Below are 22,839 nucleotides of genomic sequence, written 5' to 3' on the forward strand. Positions count from 1 at the left end.
GATTGTCAAACATATTTTAGGTCACAATTTTACGAAAATAGACTTTATTTTCCTTTGGGTGTCAATATACACACTCTGTTTTTTGTTAACACCAAAAACTGTTCCTAGAACATCTGACTTATGATGTCAATTTTTTAGTTCCTGATAGTGCCCATTAGGGTCCTAATACCTTAAGTCCGGGCTATCAAGAAGAATAGCCGAGATGTTCCGATTGGGTAATGAACGTACGAAAATAAACTTATCTCACAGTAGCATCAGCATATCTTGATATGAATGAACGACCTAATTGCCGAATGCCTAGATATAGCGTGACACATATTCATGCTCACAAGGCGGTGATATCTGTAACTGGTAGACACACTGACCTTCTTTTCTAAGTGTGTCTTCATAATTGTACATTGTCCACATGTGATGAAACATTTGTAAAGTAGAACATGTTAATGCATTAAACCGTTTGAATTGAATGTTTATTTTACGGTCGCGCAGATAATCAACTAGTTGAAAAAGATGCCGTGATTTTATTAAGTATTTGGTGCAGTTGGATAAAACTTAAAAATATATAATAAGTTCAATAAAATCAAACGCTTTTCTTTATTGTAGCTTTCGACGTTTTGTCTTCTTCGTATAATGTGTATATATCACTATTTTATGTATATTTATTGTATCGTACATGTATTATAAAACTTATAAGCAATATATTATATGTATATTCTATGTATATATATTGTATTGTATTATAAACAGCAAAGCGATGATACTGAAAGTTATAATGGTAGGTACTGGAAAAGCTACATTATGTTAAAGGAAATTTCAAATTTTTGTGAAATGCAACTATAATATCATGAAACAGGTTCAAAGCTAAAGAGGAACAAGGTGAAGATGCTCTCAGAGGTCTCAGAGCGATGGTTATCGACAAGATGTATTGTACCGAAATGCATAACGTTTTTAACTTGATTAATTATGAAATTATGTTGTTGTTGTTGTTGTTGTAATCATTATTTACGTTGATAACATTTATTATTTCACACCTTATAAAAAAAACCAATGCACTTTCGGCATTTGCATCACGTGATGTTCCAATTGAAATCAAGTTAGCCTCGTTTTCATTTCCAGTTTCCATGCCTCGTTTTCATCTCCAGTGTCCAAAAGGTTCATATCAAATCCATATTGACACCATCTAACCTCATTTTCATTTTTGAGAGCCCAAAATCCATTTCAAACCTTTTTGTTATTGAATTTACAAAATTCTGTCAAAAATGGTGGTGTTGAATATAGAGGTCATGAAACATATTTGAGAGCGATACTGTTTCTATTGGACTACACAAGTGCAAAACCTGTGTCAGACTAGGCGACCGCCTCGTCCTATATAATTTTTGTGTACTCGTCAAATGGAAATTCATGCTCGCCCATACGGTTTCTTTCCGGTGGCAAGGGTAAATAAACCCAAACACACACAAAATTGGAAATTCTGCCGAAATGTATATACTTACGTATTAAAACCATGAACACGTACCAACTAATTCGACGTATTTATCATCATTATTATCATCATCATCATCATTATCATCATCGTCATTATCTTCATCATCATAAATGGTACTATTATTATTTTATATTATTACAGTATATCACGGGGAGGAATCACGCCGTTCGTTACCCAAACAAACAAGATGGCGGATGCAGCCAAAAAGTAGGTTTTTCCTTTTTTTCTCTGAAATTCATGATGTTCTTGTGTAAAGGTACATATAACAAGCTTCTACACAATTTTCCTGGCACACAGAAATTTATTTCATGGTGTTTCGTCCCGTAGTTCTTCTGAAATGCGCGTCACCAGATTCGAAGCGAGAGAATTTTCAACCGGTTTGATCGTGGTAACGTACGGCTTCTTCACTCAAATTCGCTGTTTTGTTTACATATATGTATATTAACTGAAACCACTGACTTTAAAAAGTTGTAATATGTCGGCATCTAAGCATCCATGGCCATTCTGGCTAGAATAACCGCTGAAAATATTAAAATCGGGGCATTTTCCGGAAATGATAACGAATGGCTTGACAACGAAGGTTGTTTTTTTTTTCAGAGAAAAAAGGGAAAAACCTACTTTTTGGCTGCATCCGCCATCTTGTCTGTTTGGGTAACGAACGGCGTGATTCCTCCCCGTGGTATATAGTCCTCTCAATTACATTTGCAATGCATAGACTCATAAGCGCATTTTTTCTTGAAATGTAAAGAATCTATCAAAACGATTAAAATTACATTGCTTGTAAGTTGAGCTGAACAAATTATATATGGTCATTTACCAATAATTGATAATAAAACATTTTTTGTCAAACATATAAACGGCCTAATATATAAAAAGACTGTCCCGGGCCATTAAGCCCATTATACATTACCGGAAGTCTATAGATATTTCCTTTTGTCACGTGCATTATACATGTGAAAGAATATTGCATTATTGAAAAGTACTGTGTTAAAATCTGAAGTAAATATTAACTTTTACAATTTACCTGCATGTATATACTCATCAACATTTTCACTTTGATTTGCATAAAAACTTTATTTAATTATGTAGGAAGCAAATGGGAGAAATTAGCAATATGTATTTATCATACTACATTTTTTGACATTTATAAAGATGACATGTTGTTTAAAATTTGGAGGAACATGTTATTTGCTAAGGCATTTCTAACAATTATATGAATTTTAACAATTGAAGTTTGATCATCATTCAATGTTTTTATGCATATCCAGGTTAAGTTGTAGCATTTACATGTAAAATTATGTGAGAACCTCCGTGGCTGCTGGTTTCAAATCCCTTGTCGATCACCGACCTTGAACTCCACGTGAGCTAGGAAGCTATGCATATAGCTGGAGAAAGGTCACCAGTTGCAAGTTTCAGCTCGTACCTGACGTCTCTCTTCACTAGTACAGCAGAAAAACCCTCTTGATGTTTATAGTGTGTGCATGTCGGCAAAATAAACAAATAAACAAGCACCCCTCCCTAACCCAAACAAATAATAAAAACTTCAGTTTGAACGGTAACAAGTCGAGAGATTTAAAAGGAAACAATTTCTATATATTACATGCCTTGGTTTAACAAAAACTGAAACTAAAAAGGAAGTTTGTGTGTTACTAACTACGGCATATTTACAAGCTATGGAGTATGGCATGAATGCAGCTTGTACGATCATCACACGTTGCCGGCTATCTCTTTGTGATTCTCCTCGAGGCTGATAAACATGCGTACTCAATAAGAAATTTAAACTTCAAAAAGTCCATGTTCGTGTTGTTCTTTTAGTTTTGTATTAATTCCTTAAAAATACCTACATATGGATGTTGCTAATTAATTTTTGTATTGATAACAAAAAAAACGTCACCGATTACCTCTGCTCTGAACTTTGTTCCATGTAAAAATTGTTAAGTACGCGTTACCTCCCTTTAGCTTGTATTTTATAGTTTCAAAACATTCCATTTCTGTTGGTGGAAATAATTAATGTTGTACGTGATTTTACGGGTTGTAAGTTATAATTTGTAAATTAAAGTTTTGAAACTTTGAAAAATTCTGATGTGATGATAGTAAATCACACGAAAAGAAGGACATTAATGACATATCTTAAAATATATTAAAATTAAAAATTTTAATCGTGTTTGCATTTAGTGTACAGATTGAACAGTGCGATGTCTTTTTTAAATGTTATGGTAGATTTAAAATGAACTAGATAATAATCCCAGTAACAGATAGATATGCTGATAGATTTACTTTTATCAAAATCAATGTTGATCCAAACCATCGTCAGCCCAAGGGTCAGTTACTATTACCTTTAAAGTTTTAATGGATTCATTGAAGACTCGTTTACTGAGATATATTTCTTTTATAAAAAACAAAACACAAATACAATAGCTGCTTTAAAAAAACAGTTCTAAATGAATCTAAACACACTTCTTAAAACTGAAATAAACACAGTAGTTTCAGAAATATTCATTTGAATTTCCTAACTCTGATGGCACCAAAATATTTTGCAAACTTCTAAATCTAGGGTCATCAGTAAGTTTCGGGTAAAAAGAGTGCATCGGTAATAAGTCCGACAAAAATCCGTCATCGTCTATTGTATGGTAAACTTCCGTTTTACCCGACTTTGCTTTCACTTTGAAAATCACGTGACGTTTATCATTGTCAATGGCTGGCAGCTTAATTCCACCAAGATTGTCGCTTTCATTATCTTCATTTGTTAAAACTTCACTGCTTGCTTCCTTTGTTATGTGAACTGGAAGTGACTTTGGTCTCACATTTGAGCGCTCACGCGGATTTTCCACCTTGGAACCATTTGCAGTACTACTTTTTGTTTTAGTCCTACTTCCGGCGGTTAGTGCCAGTATCTGCTGCTGTCTTTTATTCATACGCATTGTAAAAGAACGCTGATGCAAGTTGATGATTCTACTAATACGTTCCTTCTCGATCTTAATATGCGCCAGTTTTATGTCTAACATATGTTCTTGTGTTGCATTGTCGTAGAGAAGAACTCTTGATACTTTTGATTTAGGAAGCAGTGATCTTTTCTGGTTGCCATAATTCGGAGCTATCAGAGGAGGTCTGTGCATGTATTTAATGTTTATTTCTTCTTTCGGTTGCTTCAAACTATTGTTCTTACCTCCTGTTGGTCGTGACATTTTGATTCACTGAAATGTACAAAATAATGCGTTATACTTCCCTTCTTAATAGTTATGATCTTTTCCCCTTTTTCCTTTAACCCTTTTAGCAGTTTGATTATATTACATTATATCTAGTTTTGTTCAATAGTTTAAAATGCACTAGTTCTTGTTCATTCCCAAACGTTTATTCTAAAAAAAAACACTACCCATTTGACAACTGCAACGAAATCCCATTAATTGGTGACATATAATTAGCACTTTCTACCTTACACGAGTGTAACCCCATACCATGTTGAATATTTTAGTGAAAATTTTAAAATATGTAGTGGCGGAATAGCGAACAGTGCATCTACTGTTTAAGGTCCCTTAGGTACTACACATATAATACAATGTACTACGTAAAAAACCCTAAACACACATTCCAAATCTTGCAGTCAGAATCTTTTAATAACAATCATTACAAACTGGCAGTTATTATACATAAATAGAAAACTTACTTAATTAACAAATTCCCATAATTCAAATTTATTTTATAAAATTACATCCCACAGATAGAGCCTGGGTATTATCTCCGAGTCAAAATGAATTTGAAATTTAAAAATCTGACTGACATGTGGTCGATGTGTACATGTCATAGTATTTGTTTATCAATTATTTTATCATATGAAATATTTGAACTTTATGAGACACCAAATAGAAAACATCGTTGTCACAAAACAATCTGTGCAAACATGCTCTGTTATTGAAACCCACTTGAGGACTAATTCATTTATAGATTGTCTGATATCGTCGGACCTAACTCTACTTCATTTAAGGTTTAATTAAAAAATGTAGAGCGATTTTTTAAATGTTATAGCATAATGAAAAAGTAAAGATTATATAGGGAAACGGTCTGTAAGAGAATTTCAGCGCACGATGGCATGTTGATACACATTGAGTGAGATTGTTCAGTGTTTTATCTAAGAGGATATACAAGTATAATGAATTTCACGTCCACTGACTCGTGCCTAAAACAAAATAAGATTTTGCCCATTACTTCATCCACACCCCAACCCCTGCCCCTACCATGTCACCTTTTATAAATGCTTCATATCTTAGTGTCGGAATAAAACAAATATTGAGAATCGTGTATCTATACCAGTTCAGATTTTAATATTTTACTCCAACCAATCAATCAATCAATATGTATGCTTCAGAACTATATCAAGTTAAGAATCACCAAGGTGCCTTTGTTTATGTTATCCATTCAAAATATAATGTGTTGAAAATATTTACGAAAAAAAAGAAGACAAACTGCGATCGACAAAATATAAATGAAAAATCGTGTCATGCAGATTTGAAATATTCTGTAATAAACAAATACGGAAGAATATTGACGTGTTTATCGGGATATTATTGATTTAACACATTCATAGCAATTTAGTATCTATATATACACCATTTAACTATTTACTTTAAATCATTTTTATTTGCTTTAGCTTTAGATTAGGTTTGCATCACTTTGATAATATTGCGAAAAGGAGTTTACATTGACTGAAGTTTTAGATAGATCGTAAATTACACAAATACATTCAGTTTTTTATATATATAAATCAGATTTTAACTTAGATATTTCGCATTGATGGCCCTTATCATGCAAGTAAAATACAATTCATATGTACTTAACTAGCCTTACAATGAATTTACTTCTGATTAATCTATTTTAGTTAATCTGTATTTACTTTCAAAAAGGGACTTGTATGAAAAATGCTTTTCATGTCATTAAAAAAACGAGATGAAAAAGATAGAAAAATAACAAACACTTGTAGCAAAGTCATAATTATGTAAGGGTATTTCAGATCTATAATAGATTTTCGGTTTCACTCGTCATCTTAGAAGCTTAGCCTGGCCCCAGAAAGTCTATAACCGAAATATGATCTGTGCACATCTGAATAATTTAAAGCGCTGAAAGAACATTTTCGGTCCTTTTCGTCATACTTGATTAAATGAAATTGTCGAGGTCAGCCTAATGCTAAAAGATATGCACGAGATTGGTTTCGGCAATCAAACCTGAAAGCATTGTAGTTTCGGTTGATGCTTTCAGTAATAAAACAATATATTGAATACAAATCTAATGCACCATCGTATATTTCCATTTTCAAACAATTACAATAAACCCCGAAACGCGACCATACATGTGTTTTTCTATTTGGCTACCCGCATTTAAAGAAGGCAGTCGGAAGCATTATTATTTCATATATGCATGGCATAAATAAGATAATATTGATAATATACAATCGTAACAACTCGGTTTTCTCCGACAACTTCGTGAGAAAGTCTTATTGAAGTAGCTCGAGGTGTTGCAAGCGGATAATATGAACAAGGCAAAGTCTCAAAGCTAGTTTTTTTTCTCTCTTTTAAAGTCAAAGTGATCATAAGTAGAACTGCAGTTGATAACTTGTGTCAAACAAATTTGACAAAGAAAAAGTCTGGAAAAGGGAGACCCTTCGACGCGAGAATTCAATGGAAACAAAAGGTGAAAAATTCTCTGTGAAAAAAAATCTGTAAGATCTTCCATTTGAATATGTTAGTTTTCAATAAAATTGTGTCTTTGTGTGTCTGTGGGTGTGCTTTTTTGTTGTTGTTGTTTTTTGTGGCTTTTTTTATTGTTTTCTTTTTCAGATGGAAAAAGAAGATTTTTTGACGCTTGAGTTACCGGTGGAATACGAATCGTTATTGACAAACTTGACTGGCGTGTCCTTAGTTTATATATTAGAATGAGAACATGTACTTTAGATTCCCGTTTCTATAAATAACTTTAATGTATTTTATATTTTTTCTAATTACAAAAGTTTACACAAGGTTTGGGATCTATGTCAACGTAGCAAGCCAATGAAATCTTACAATTATGGTAGCGATGGTGTTGGTGTTGTTGGTTTACCCTCCGTATCACGGCAACGCGCTACCTTGTATTCACCAGAGCACAGTTCAGCCACCGCACCAATATAGGGTCCAAGATAATAAAGAAATCATCTAAGCTCAAACTCAGATCTCAGGTATTTGATTGGTCAAAAACTGCCACAAAATGTATACTGACCAATGAAAATCCTGAAATTTGAGACTGAATTCAGGGAAAGTTTCATAACCTTAAGGCCTGGACAAGCTATAAAGCAGTTTACCAGTAAACTATGCCTTCACATTGGCAAGGAATTCCTGGTTACATCTATACATGCCAGAGCAAGGGTACATTCGAGTGACCGTAGAAAGGATTTCATGATCATTCACACCGAAAATGACAAGCATCGTTTGGGGAATTGACTCCCATGCAGTCGCCCGATTGACAGTCCAACGCTCTACCAATTGAGCTCATCAGGACGCGCTACCTACTTAAAATTTGGAGGAACATGTTATTTGCTAAGGCATTTCTAACAATTATATGAATTTTAATAATTGAAGTTTGATCATCATTCAATGTTTTTATGCATATCCAGGTTAAGTTGTAACATTTACATGTAAAATTATGTGAGAACCTCCGTGGCTGCTGGTTTCCAATCCCTTGTCGATCACCGACCTTGAACTCCACGTGAGCTAGGAAGCTGTCCATATAGCTGGCGAAAGGTCACCAGTTGCATGTTTCAGCTCGTACCTGACGTCTCTCGGGAAAAACCCTCATGATGTTTATAGTGTGCGCATGTCGGCAAAATAAACAAAAAAACAAACACCCCTTCCCCAACCCAAACAAATTTTAATATTTTACTCCAACCAATTAATCAATAGATTTGCTTCAGAACTATATCAAGTTAAGAATCACCAAGGTGCCTTTGTTTATGTTATCCATTCAAAATATAATGTGTTGAAAATCTTTACGAAAAGAAGAAGACAAACTGCGATCGACAAAATATAAATGAAAAATCGTGTCATGCAGATTTGAAATATTCTGTAACAAACCAATACGGAAGAATATTGACGTGTTTATCGGGCTATTATTGATTTAACACATTCATAGCAATTTAGTATCTATATATACACCATTTAGATATTTACTTTAAATCATTTTTATTTGCTTTAGGAATAGATTAGGTTTGCATCACTTTGATAATATTGCGAAAAGGAGTTTACATTGACTGAAGTTTTAGATAGATCGTAAATTACACAAATACATTCAGTTTTTTTTTTATATATAAATCAGATTTTAACTTAGATATTTCGCATCGATGGCCCTTATCATGCAAGTAAAATACAATTCATATGTACTTGACTAGCCTTACAATGAATTTACTTCTGATTAATCTATTTTAGTAAATCTGTATTTACTTTAAAAAAGGGACTTGTATGAAAAATGCTTTTCATGTCATTCAAAAAAACGAGATGAAAAAGATAGAAAAATAACAAACACTTGTAGCAAAGTCATAATTATGTAAGGGTATTTCAGATCTATAATAGATTTTCGGTTTCACTCGTCATCTTAGAAGCTTAGCCTGGCCCCAGAAAGTCTATAACCGAAATATGATCTGTGTACATCTGAATAACTAAAAACTCTGAAAGAACATTTTTGCCTCTTTTCGTCATACTTGACGAAAGGAAATTGTCGAGGTCGACCTAATACTAAAAGATATGCACGAGATATGTTCGAAATTTGCGCCAATCATACTTAAAAGCCTTGTAGATTCGGTTCATGCTTTCAATAATAAAACAATATATTGAATACAAGCGTATATTTCCCTCAATAAACCTCGGATCGCGACCCTACATATGATTTTCTATTAGGCTACCCCCTATTTAAGAAGGCAGTCGGAAGCATTATTATATATATTTGCACGGCATAAATACGAATTTTTACACGCACATAAAATCTTAAATTGAACTTTAATTTAAAAAAAACTTACTTCTCCGAACATATTTTTGTCAGTTCTCTTTCTTTTAGTATGATCGATGACATTTTTTTTCTTGCGTTGTAGATTAAATTATTAAGAGGTTAATACACGGCAGGAGAGGGCCGGAAGGTGATAATCGGCCCGCAAAATGAATAATGGACCCGAGGGCTTTAGCCCGAGGGCCATTATTCATTCAGGGCCGATTATCACCTTCCGGCCCTACTCTGACGTGTATTAATGTCTTTAATACACTTGGTAGATCTAATAGTAGCATTTTTTTTAAAAAGAAAAAAAACAACAAATACTGTGAAGTTCTTTCGTTGAAATTCTTGTCTACAGTAGATCTACTCTTCTACTGCTCTGTACAGAGATGTTTAGAGTCTACTGTTTGTGTGTTCAAAGCAGTAGAATCTAGTTCTAGTTTTATTTTCATTTTTTTTCGGAATGAATTTGTCGTATTATTTCTTCAAATTTCAATAGTAACAAAAGTGTGTTTGTACTAAATACGCTTTTAAAAGCTCTCATAATTAAAATAAAGCGATTCGTGCTGACAACCTACTTTCACTTTTACAGTTAACTGTTTGATGACGTAAAATATGACGTCATTGTTTCAGTTTGTGAACGTGTACATGTTCTGCGGGCTGATAACTAGTTCTCGGCCCCGGGCCGCAAACTCATAATAGGTCACGTGACACTCATAATCAGTTGAAATCATAGGCAATTTTGTTACTATATATAGTAACAAGTGTATTAATTGTAATTAATCAATCACTCAGGCCTGCCGAACTTAAATATTATAGCTGACTCAGTGGCGTAGCTTCCTATAGGCACTGTAGGCACGTGCCTACACTTTTTCCTCAAAAATGAAAAATTGAATTATTACAAAAATGCGATAAAATTTTAAGGGTAAGGGCGGTAGATGTGTAGGTCCAAATATTAGAACATTATATGCCACCAATCGAGTTTTATACTCTTAATATCAAGTTTTATTTCATAACTAAAGTGTTGCCGTGTTATAAAGTTGTTCTTTGGTAAAACCTATCAGAGACGGATGAAGTTTTTGACAATATAAAAGTTTCCCTCGTTGTGAGTTAAACGGGCGTGTTGTTGATCTTTGTTTTCATTATTTTCTAATTATATGTTTAGACAACCTTATTTTGAATTTGAAATTTTAGTGATTGCTTAAAAATTTGCAAAAAAAATGTTCTTTTTAAATGTATAGTTTTGGATTCATATATTATTACCCAAAACTATATACGTTGGACTGTCAATCGGGCGACTGCACACCGTACAATCAAATGGGCAGACAGCTGTTCCAGCGTCCACAGCTGTACCAGTATATACATATATAATATATATAATATATACATTATAACAAATAATAGAAAGTAATAATAAAAATAATATAATTAGAAAGTATCGTGAATAAAGTAACATTCTAAATTAACAAAAAAGTTTTACTCTTTCCTAGTTACTGTAGGACAAAAGCGCTGTTGTTAATACATGTACTTTTTCTTTGAACAGCTTTCAGCGTTATTCGTCCTTGCCGATGAATTGCTGTCGATGTTATCATTAAAAAGAGGCGAACAGCTGATGACGTTACTAAAATTTTGATGACACACAAACTTAAATACCTTATAACTTTAACAGAAAAACTTTTTTGGAGGTATGGTTTGGAATATTTAATGACAAAATGGTGACGTTTACGAATCGTATGAAAAAATGATTGATTATCATGAGAAAATATAAGTTTTTGTGACTTCAAACTAAAAATACCGCATCTCATCGGAAAGAGTGGTTATTTTCAATCAAAATTCATGTGAAGTAAAGCTTGCACAGGGCCAGAAATTTGTTAGCATGCTTCTTTGGATGTTGACTATGAATCCATAACATTGATTTTCTCGAACACAGTTTGGACATGTTAAAAATAGATGATTACTTATCGTACGTCAATTGTATTCCCCGCGCCGACATGTATATACTGGTACAGCTGTGGACGCTGGAACAGCTGTCTGCCCATTTGATTGTACGGTGTGCAGTCGCCCGATTGACAGTCCAACGCTCTACCAATTGAGCTCTTCAGGAGGCGATTCCTTAATGACGGGTTATCTTCCCATTATAGTACTATGTACACACCCCTTACATGTCACCATGTTTAATTTTGAAGCACAAAGTGATGATAATTAACCTCCATGCAATTTCCACGGAGTATAAGCCAAAGCTCACGCACCTTCCTCGTCATCCCACTTTAATTGTCAAAATCTACATAATGCTTCGTAAACCAAAGAAAATTGTACCAAAGAAGATTTTTGCAAAGCATTTGTCAAGATGGCTGTATATTGACCTGAAAATGTCATTTATATAGGAAAACATTCCCCTTCATGTTTTGTCCCATTTCAATAATAGCTAATTCAATTTAAAAGGCGATATAAACTGCGATATAAAATATGTTCGAATTTTACAGGTAATAAAATTCCGCTAAGGTAACTGCATAGCATTAATTCATTAAATTGAAGGAAAAATCAATGTCAAACTATTGCCTCGGATTGATTTTGCCCGTTTTAATTAAAATCAGAGAACGCGCTAGTTTCCGGTGAAGTTATTTTCAAGTGATATCTGTCTATTCCTACCGGAAGTGACTGCAATTGATCCATCACTCACTGGCGCCGACATGCAATTAACTAAACACTTAGCTCGGCGAACTTTATTAAAATCCATTTACTTTTTTTACTTTTTTTTACAAATTATATTTTTTGTTTCGATTTGTTAGTAAGACACCCATAGGAACTCGAGAACGGGACCGTAGATTGCGGCGCATATTTTCGATCATGTAACGGTTTTTTTGTATTTTTTCTGCATCGCAGATCAGTAAAAAATACATAGCGAACATCCCACGGTCTAACACAAAAATTTCCTTACAGAACTAACAACGCAAAGTAGTTCTCACTCAAAACCAGCAATTTAAAAGAAAAAACAATTTTTTGTTACAAGTTCCAACAAATTACTACACATTCAAACTTTAAAAGTAGCGTTGCTTATAAAATTGTCAATAAATGCACCACTCACAAATTACGCGGATGAATATGATTTTTAATCAATGAAAATGCTATTTTTTAGCGATGTCGATTACCAAGTACTACACAAATAAATCTGACTGCCGAGTTGTTGAATATATAGTTTCTACATGTTGGACTGTTTGGGCGAGGAGATTTTTGCTAAATTATTTACTTCAATTTTAAACAACAGGATTACCCTGAACAAAATACCTCGAATTTACCCTTACCCGAAATGCAATGGAAATTCTAATTTAGAATGACTTGATTTTATTCAGCCTTTGTTTTAAAAACTTCTCCGTGGTGCAGGGGTTACGCGCTCGTTTTGTGAGTGAGAGGTCTGGAGTTCAATCCCAGTCGAGTCAACATTTTTTTAAATTCTTTTTTTAGTGTCTTTGTTAAGGAAATAGCCACGATATGCAAGGATAAAGTGTGGCTATCATAAAAAAATGAACATAAATGATTTTTTTGATGCAACTCTAGTTATGCAAAATTCCGTATGTATCAAACTCTGGTGCCCTGCAAGATGAATTATAGTACATAAAAATAAACTTATACATGAAAACACATACAGATATACAGTACGATTTAGATTGCAAAGATCAGAAAATACCACAGAGCTTGCAGCCCTTTGATTAAAAACGTTTCTGCTACATCTAAATATCTTTTAGTATTATCCGAGTGTATGGACTCAAAAAATATATTATCAATTGAACCCAATCTGTCTCTTTTAAAACTGGTCAAATTTTACGGTATTATAAAAAAGACAAGGAGTGACATCCGCCATTTGCCGCAACGTTTTCGGCATGAGTTTATCCCCTTTGGCTACAATTGATTACTATTTTTTCAGAATTTTGTTCCCGTTATTTTTGTCAACTATCAGGTATCGTCCGGATATAACGTTAACGGTTTATTGTTTATACGTGTTGACATGTATAGGCGGCATTATAACGGGAGTATTCGTGTTTTGATTTGTTAACATGGAGAAAACAGACACTTTTGTAATATGGTTCCAACTGATTTGCCTAACTGAAAAAGGGAATATTAAAACATACAGATCCATAGATAAATATTTTAGGCACTCATCTGGTATTCATTACCTAAAAAAAATTAAAAAACAAAAATCAAGCATATCAAGGGGAATAACTTACGCCGAACGTTGCGGCAAATGGCGGATGTCACTCCTTTTCTTTTTTCAATATACCGTAAATTTGACTGATTTTTAAATTAGCAGATTATATTGAAATTGAGATTAGATAATTAAAGACCACCCACTCGCATAATATGAAAAGATATTCAAAGGTCGGACAAACAATATGTAAAGCCGGTACGGATTCGGATTTATGCGCCGCAATATGCGGTCCTGTTCCAGAGTTCCTATGTAAGACACCATATGAATTTCCCAAATCCTCAAGTCACTTCAAATGCATGTTTTGTAACATAAAAGACAGTTAATGGCGCGGTTTTATTGTGACAAGTTTAAAGACCCCATCTATGTGTCTAGCTATAGTTCATGTGTTTATTTCAGCTCGGTTACGGTGAAAGCTTTCAAATTCATTTGAATCACTCTCTACTTCGATTCCGAGAGCTGAAAAGCACTCATATCTAGCCGAGCCGTGACCCTATTAGGGGATGAATGGTTAAAAGGCAGACGCTTAAACATCTAGGTCATAGCCCAGCTGCATTAAATACTTATTATTATTATTGTTTGTTGTTGATTTTATTATTATTATTATTTATTATTATTATTATTATTATTATTATTATTAATTATTATTATTATTATTACAATGAATTAAACAAGATGATATTGAAAGAATGTACTTATAAGTTCAATACTGAATTTACTGAACGAATTGAATAAAATTTCATTCTGCGAGGCTACGGCTATTTGATAAGTTTAATGAACATACACGAATTAGAATATTCTTATTATCATAAATCCAAAATAAGAACAGTTTACAGTAAAATGAAATATTTTTGCATTGACGCGCTTACCGTGTCACGTTAACATTCTGTGAGTCTTTACGCTGTTTATATACTGTAACGCAAATGACGTCACGACAAAATATGTTCACGACTATGTAAGAAATGTAAATAAATACAAAAAAGAATAATAATAATAATAATGAGATTGAAACGTACCATAGATTTTTGCCTAATCCATCACTTCAGAATCAGGTTACTCTCTACAGCTATACTATAACCAGGGTAAGTATACAAACGTCTTTAAGATAATAATTGGACTTATCCAAATTCAAAATAGGGCATGTTCATTATGCAAATAGAGGAAATCAATGCATGGTACAAAAAATGCTGTAAAAAACATGTTTTGCCTTGGAAACGCCGTAACAATATGCCTTTCACAACCACAAAATATTTATCTTCTCCCTACTGTCCCAACTGGCCTAGCTTTAATAAACCACCCTTTTTCGAAATAAAAAATAAAATAAATTAAGGGCCTTTTTTAAAAAAAACAGAATTTTTAAATGCCGCAATAATAGTGCAAAAATCCATTTCGCAAACAAGAAAATATCGATAACTTTCGGTGATATTTGATAAAGAATGGATGTCGTACATACGACAATTTTGTAATCCTTTTGTATAATATGTTAATTCAATACCGTCTGAACTCGTGAATACGCATGCATGGTAAAAATCAAATTAATCTAACGAAATTCTGAATATAATTTGAAGGCGTACCGCTTAACAAACAAAAGTTATTTATCTGCTATTCATCCGCGCTCCAATTTTAAAGTTTCTCCTTAAAGAATTCTTTTGAAAATCCATTATAATGTTTTTATGAACCAGTCTTTCGTGTAATTGTGTTAATCAGCACGAGAACTTTTGATAGACATCATACATGACAAAATGTCTGATTTAGGGCATTATCAAAATCATTGAAATGTGCATGAGAGTTATGTATTAAAGCAGCATGCCTCAAGATTCATGCTAATTTCCATGAAAATTTTTAAATTGTATTTAAAAGTAAAATATTGTGAAGTGAACAAAGAAAATAATTTACACCTTGTAAACAGCTCTTGCAATCCAGATAGACTACCAAAAAGATGTCAAAATAAGCAAAATTACCCCTTACTGAGCAAGTAACGCAGTAGAAATATGGTGATAAATACCAAAAAACAGCCATTTATCGCATATAACATTTAAATCATTACTTGAATCTTGAAACATTTTACTTTTCTTAAAATTTTAGCACATTTTTCTCAAATTTAATTTTCTTGAAATATTTCGGCTCATCCGGGGACATGCAGCTTTAAAGAAACAAAAGTAAACATGATCATTTTAATGTTGGTAGAATGCTTTCTAAACATATTCTTTTCATTTAACGTGACACATTTTATTTGACATCTGAACTATGGCCAATTTACACTCCTACAAGGTTATAAGATAGTTTGAATTACCAAAAAGTGTAACCTTGATATTGACACACATAATAATGTTATAAATTGGCCAAATGTAGATCTTTTAATGAAGATAAATACTGTTAAACATGTGTTTGAAATCGAGGGAAGGTCTTTGATTTTCACACAAAAAAACAACAACAAAAAAACAACAACAAAAAACACACAAACAAAAAATGATCACATTTTTCGAGGGTCGGCCCACGATAATATTGTAAAAAAAACTAACGGTTCGACCTTTTTGTATTATTTAAGTAAACTTGAAACATCGTTTGTCTTTGTGTATATTTAAACAATACAAATTTATAAGTCATTGAAAACACTGTGATTTTTCATTTCTAACATTTATTTGGACTGCGTTGAATTGACGATTTTTGTTGTTGTTGGAAATGTTCCTTTATTTTAATGAAACACGGAAAGAAAGGAGTTATACCGAAGTTTTACTCAGATTTGAAGACTGTGACTCTCTTTGAACGTGACGTTGATTTTTCATTTTGTACTTGTAATCACTGTGGTCTTATATAGATCTAATTATTAACTTTTCATTGATACCTAAATTTTAGGAAACGTTTCGTAATTAAGATTTAAATAAAACACCAAATTAATAATGAGTTTAAGGTTTTGAAACAATTCCATCTGGAAAAGATTGTGACCCCCCCCCCCCCATTTGATACCTAAATACATCGATTAATTTAAAGTAACGAGAAATTACAACGAAGTCTTACCTATTTAGTTATAACCCACTCATCTCGCGCACAACGCAATAACAACTCCAATAAAATTCAAAATATCATTTGAAGAAAACAAATATTTAATATATGAACGTTGTATACATTACACAACTTTTATCTTTATTTATTTTCACAGTTACTGTTAATTCCTTTTCGAAATTTATCATATGTATTTGAATTGATGTGAAAAAGGTTATCACACGAATGGTGAAGCTATATACGGCTCTCCCGGGGCCGACAATTTATTACCGCAATTAAAAGAGGATATTCAAGCTGTCACGAGTTTGTACTTTCAATATGTTTGAAAACCATTTAATTGTCACTTTTTACCATGGTTAGATTCAACAATCAATGGAATTCTCGATTATAAACGGAGTATGTGTAAACCGTCAGATTCAATGGGCAATTTCTAGATGAAAGAAGCGGGTTTTGAGTTTCATTCCGCATTTAAATCACATTGTTATAAAAAATGTTTGTATTGTGCATTAATCATTCTCACTCTCTATATATCAATATCTTGTCAAAGAGATATTTTTGTAGTTGAAGCGACATATGAACATAAAAGGTTTAAACAGATTACAGTTGAGATAAGACCTTGAGTAGTGTTATATATATATGGATATGCTACTCGATATGAAATACTGTCATCCTCACGGGACAGTTTCACATCAGTTAATTGGTGTGTCCTTTATTTTTACCTCGCCATCAAGCCCCATATATACCTCAAATATCACTTCATTGTCATTCTCCAAACCCTACATTCACCAGTTCGAACCACCACTACTCCATCCAAAATAGCTTCGTATATAAACGATTGGATGCAATATAACCCGAGCCGCAAGGTGAGGGTTATATTTCCAAACAGGGGGGCCTTTTTTGTATAGGGCCATATAACCTGTCAAAATCTTTTTAGTATTATAAACCGTTCTGATCGGGTTATATATTTCAAATTAATATCGTTTTATAAATACATTTTTAATGGGTTTACTTCTTTCTTCTTTTCTGTACCAAATATAGGGTTTTGAGTAAAGTACTCAATAAAGTTAAAAGGCTGTTTTTAACTCTATTTAATCTTATGATAATTCAATCAATATATTACTATTGTTCGAAAACGGATTTTACAACGTCAACGCTAATGTTATAAAAATTGATTTTACCTTCCAACACGGCGACAAGGTTTTAAAAAATTCCATTCCACTTGTAAAAGTGATTTTCAAAAAAAGAAAAAAATGAAAACTAAAAAAAAACCCCACAATTTTTTTGAATTAAAGGGGGATAAACTGGATTGACATAATGAAGAAGCAAATGCTTGATATATTTAAGAAAACATTGATGTAAATAACATGCAGTTTCATCATTTTAAAAAGCATTCATTTTAAATATTATGAAATAGTTACTAGGAATTCTTAAGAGATTTATATGTATCAATTATTTTTGTTTTAATCAAAAAGTTTAGTTATTGTCTATAACAACCATATAAACAGCGTGCGTGTCTAGTAGTATATAGCAGTACATATATATATGTTTCACCCTTAACCCTTAAATCCGGTAAGCTCAATTGGTAGGTTGGACTGTGAATTGGGCAACCCGAGTTCGGTTTCTGGACGGTTCAGGTCTTGATCCTTTCTACGATCATTCGCGTCATGTCAGTTTCGTGCAAAAGTGAAGGCACGTACTAGACCATATACCGGTAAACTACTTTTCAGCTTGTCCAGGAACGATATCGATGTTGTGGCTGACCTGTGCACTGGTGAATTCAAAGTTGAGCACAGTGTTGATCCCGAGGGTAAACTACTGACATGTGCACTGGTGAATTGAAAGTTGCCTACTGCAGTGATCCCGATGTTAAACTACTGACATGTGCACTGGTGAATTGAAAGTTGCTTACTGCAGTGATCCCGAGGGTAAACTACTGACTTATGCACTGGTGAATTGAAAGTTACTTACTGCAGTGATCCGAGGGTAAACTAATGACATGTGCACTGGTGAATTGAAAGTTACTTACTGCAGTGATCCCGAGGGTAAACTACTGACATGTGCACTGGTGAATTGAAAGTTGCTTACTGCAGTGATCCCGACGGTAAACTTACTGACTTTTGCACTGGTGAATTGAAAGTTACTTACTGCAGTGATCCCGAGGTTAAACTACTGACATGTGCACTGGTGAATTGAAAGTTGCTTACTGCAGTGATCCCGAGGGTAAACTACTGACTTGTGCACCGGTGAATTGAAAGTTGCTTACTGCAGTGGTCCCGAGGGTAAACTACTGTCATGTGCACTGGTGAATTGAAAGTTACTTACTGCAGTGATCCCGAGGGTAAACTACTGACATGTGCACTGGTGAATTGAAAGTTGCTTACTGCAGTGATCCCGAGGTTAAACTACTGACATGTGCACTGGTGAATTGAAAGTTGGTTACTGCAGTGATCCCGAGGGTAAACTACTGACTTGTGCACTGGTGAATTGAAAGTTGCCTACTGCAGTGATCCCGAGGTTAAACTACTGACTTGTGCACTGGTGAATTGAAAGTTGCTTACTGCAGTGATCCCGAGGGTAAACTACTGACTTGTGCACGGTTAATTCAAGGTTGCTTACTACAATGATCCCGAGGGTAAACTACAGATTTGTGCACGGGTGAATTTAAATTGCGTACTGTAGTGATATCCCGAGTGTAAACTCTGACATGTGCACTGATGAATTGAAAGTTGCTTTCTGCAGTGGTCCCGAGGGTAAACTACTGACCTGTGCACTGGTGAATTCAAAGTTGCTTACTGCAGTGATCCCGAGGGTAAACTACTGACCTATACACTGGTTAATTCAAATTGGTAACTGCGTTGGTCCCAAGGGTAAACTACTGACCTGTGCACTGGTGAATTGAAAGTTGCTTACTGCAGTGGTCCCGAGGGTTAACTTCTGACCTGTGCACTGATGAATTGAAAGTTATTTACTGCAGTGATCCCGAGGGTAAACTACTGTCATGTGCACTGGTGAATTGAAAGTTATTTACTGCAGTGATCCCGATGGTAAACTACTGTCATGTGCACTGGTGAATTCAAAGTTATTTACTGCAGTGATCCCGAGGGTAAACAACTGTCATGTGCACTGGTGAATTCAAAGTTATTTACTGCAGTGATCCCGAGGGTAAACTACTGTCATGTGCACTGGTGAAATCAAAGTTGGTTACTGCAGTGGTCCCGGGGATAAACTACTGACATGTGCACTGGTGAATTGAAAGTTATTTACTGCAGTGATACCGAGGGTTAACTACTGACCTGTACACTGGTGAATTCAAAGTTATTTACTGCAGTGATCCCCCGAGGGTAAACTACTGTCATTTGCACTGGTGAATTCAAAGTTGGTTACTGCAGTGGTCCCGTGGATAAACTACTGACATGTGCACTGGTGAATTGAAAGTTATTTACTGCAGTGATCCCGAGGGTTAACTACTGACCTGTGCACTGGTGAATTCAAAGTTATTTACTGCAGTGATCCCGAGGGTAAAACTACTGTCATGTGCACTGGTGAATTCAAAGTTGGTTACTGCAGTGGTCCCGGGGGGTAAACTACTGACATGTGCACTGGTGAATTCAAAGTTGGTTACTGCAGTGGCCCCGAGGGTAAACTACTGACTTGTGCACTGGTGAATTCAAAGTTGGTTACTGCAGTGGTCTCGGGGGTAAACTACTGACATGTGCACTGGTGAATTCAAAGTTGGTTACTGCAGTGATCCCGAGGGTAAACTACTGTCATGTGCACTGGTGAATTCAAAGTTGGTTACTGCAGTGGTCCCGGGATAAAGTACTGACATGTGCACTGGTGAATTAAAAGTTATTTACTGCAGTGATCCCGAGGGTTAACTACTGACCTGTGCACTGGTGAATTCAAAGTTATTTACTGCAGTGATCCCGAGGGTAAACTACTGTCATGTGCACTGGTGAATTCAAAGTTGGTTACTGCAGTGGTCCCGGGGATAAACTACTGACATGTGCACTGGTGAAGTGAAAGTTATTTACTGCAGTGATCCCGAGGGTTAACTACTGACTTGTGCACTGGTGAATTCAAAGTTATTTACTGCAGTGATCCCGAGGGTAAACTACTGTCATGTGCACTGGTGAATTCAAAGTTGGTGACTGCAGTGGTCCCGGGGTAAACTACTGTCATGTGCAACTGGTGAATTCAAAGTTGGTTTACTGCAGTGGTCCGAGGGTAAACTACTGACATGTGCACTGGTGAATTCAAAGTTGGTTACTGCAGTGATCCCGAGGGTAAAAACTACTGTCATGTGCACTTGGTGAATTCAAAAGTTGGTTACTGCAGTGGTCCCGAGGGTAAACTACTGTCATGTTTGCACTGGTGAATTTCAAAGTTGGTTACTGCAGTGGTCCCGAGGGTAAACTACTGTCATTGTGCACTGTGGTGAATTGAAAGTTACTTATGCAGTGATCCCGAGGTTAAACTACCATCATTACTACTTACAGTGTACAGTGACTTACAGTCAGCAACAGTATAGACCCTGACTAGACTTGCGCACAAAGGCCCCATTGGGTATAAGGGTTACAAGATTTTGTGTACATGTTATATCATCCAAATACATATTGTGTACATGTTGGTTAAATACCAGACCACTTCAGTAGTTCAAATAATCTTTAATGGATTTGAACTACATGCTTTGCATAATTGCATGGTATAATTTAAAATGATAAAATCTGTTCAGATGAAAATATTAATTAATGATTCTTAATAACATGTAGAGGCAAATAAGGTTCAAGACTATTACAAGTAAAGTCGTCGTACGTATATTTATAATCTATCATTGTAGGCAGTTCCTTGGTTTTGTTTGTACGAGTTGGTCAATTAAATAACAGAATCATCATCTCAGGAAAACCAGCAGTGTCTTACGAAGCTTATATTTCAATCCGCACGATTGGCTATCTTGTCTATTGTCTCATTCCCAGATCTGTTAATAAGAAGAGAAAATGATTGTGAAATATCTTGAATTTGGAATAACTGACATGTACTTATTTGTCAGTCATTTTGGGTTAATTCAATTTGTTTGCCCAGATGTATGTTGTGACTAAGTACATGTATATAAAAGCTCCAACTTCTGAAATGATTGTCTTATTGTCAATCTGTGGGGAGACTGTAAGAAAAAAACACACGAATGAACGAACGAAAGAAGGAATGAAAGAACGTAAACTAACGAATTGACGAATAAACAATTAAGGAACGAAAAAAGAAAGCAATTTACACTGCCAGTGACGTAAATACTATTAGGCCATGTAGGCCCGGGCCTGCATGTTGGTCAAGAAATTGACATTATCAAAAGTCCCAAAAATACAATAAAAACAGGCGGGGTGGGGCTGGTAATATAGGTTCAATCCGTATGGTCGATTTAAGTGTGTTTTAGGCTCATGCATGATTTACCGTCCTCAGTAAAGTTTAGGTCTAATCAAATTCATAACTTAAAATTATTGTTTTGATAATTTTCCTTGACTTTGACGTGTTTTACATAATGTTAATACTATGTTAACTTATAATACTTGAATTCACTTGCCCATATTATTTTAAGACTGTTGAGGGATGGAACCCTGACACTTTATCTTTTTATTTTCATTATTATTTTTGCAACAACATAGATCATTAATTAATTAGTCATGTGACGGAGGCAATTAACGGGGTTACCTTCGGGCTTGATAAAAGTGCCAGCAAGGCTCAAATGCGAAGTGACGGTCTGTGCTGACATTAAAACCTTTATATGGACTAAATTCCCATTATTGTCACTGATTACTGTACGTTCTAGATCTCACAGGCCGCTGCATACAAGACGCGTAAACATGTCTAGATGCAAATTATCCTTAATTTGTACTTATATGTATGTCTAAATCAGTGACTGGCTGCTACAGTATACACTAACCTATTTTCCGGTTTAAAAAAACATCTCTTTGGCTAATACTCTGTTGAAATTTGCATAGATGTAAATCATACCAGAGACTTAAAAGGCAGGGTTTAATTATGTAGTTCTGTGATTATGCCCTCATTTTAATTGTGATTCAAAATAAACTTTTTATGGGACATGTCTGTGGTCCGTATTTTTATACATTATGTACCTATATACAGTAACACGCACGCA

General features: G+C 34.5%; 1 protein-coding gene across 3 annotated transcripts; it reads right to left on the reverse strand.

Moving 5' to 3' along the window:
* Nucleotides 1-3,621: 3,621 nt before the first annotated feature.
* LOC132733276 (uncharacterized) lies at nt 3,622-16,981 on the reverse strand. 3 transcript variants are annotated; one of them, XM_060719885.1, is made up of 2 exons: nt 16,704-16,981; nt 3,622-4,677 (listed from the first exon to the last, which is right to left on the reverse strand). In XM_060719885.1, exon 2 carries the CDS (start codon nt 4,666-4,668, stop codon nt 3,970-3,972), a length of 699 nt encoding a protein of 232 aa, XP_060575868.1. In that variant the 5' UTR covers nt 4,669-4,677; nt 16,704-16,981; the 3' UTR covers nt 3,622-3,969. The 3 variants fall into 3 exon arrangements, with proteins under 3 accessions (XP_060575868.1, XP_060575870.1, XP_060575869.1); XM_060719887.1 differs by lacking the exon at nt 16,704-16,981 and adding an exon at nt 14,702-14,798; XM_060719886.1 differs by lacking the exon at nt 16,704-16,981 and adding an exon at nt 5,148-5,299.
* Nucleotides 16,982-22,839: the final 5,858 nt, after the last annotated feature.

Source organism: Ruditapes philippinarum, unplaced genomic scaffold (genome assembly GCF_026571515.1).
Source record: "Ruditapes philippinarum isolate M1 unplaced genomic scaffold, ASM2657151v2 ctg2634_1_1_1_1, whole genome shotgun sequence".
Classification (NCBI taxonomy): domain Eukaryota; kingdom Metazoa; phylum Mollusca; class Bivalvia; order Venerida; family Veneridae; genus Ruditapes; species Ruditapes philippinarum.

What these genes read in the sequence shown, in the direction of transcription:
- LOC132733276 (XM_060719885.1), bottom strand. Translation starts at nt 4,668, where the DNA reads ATGTCACGACCAACAGGAGGTAAGAACAATAGTTTGAAGCAACCGAAA.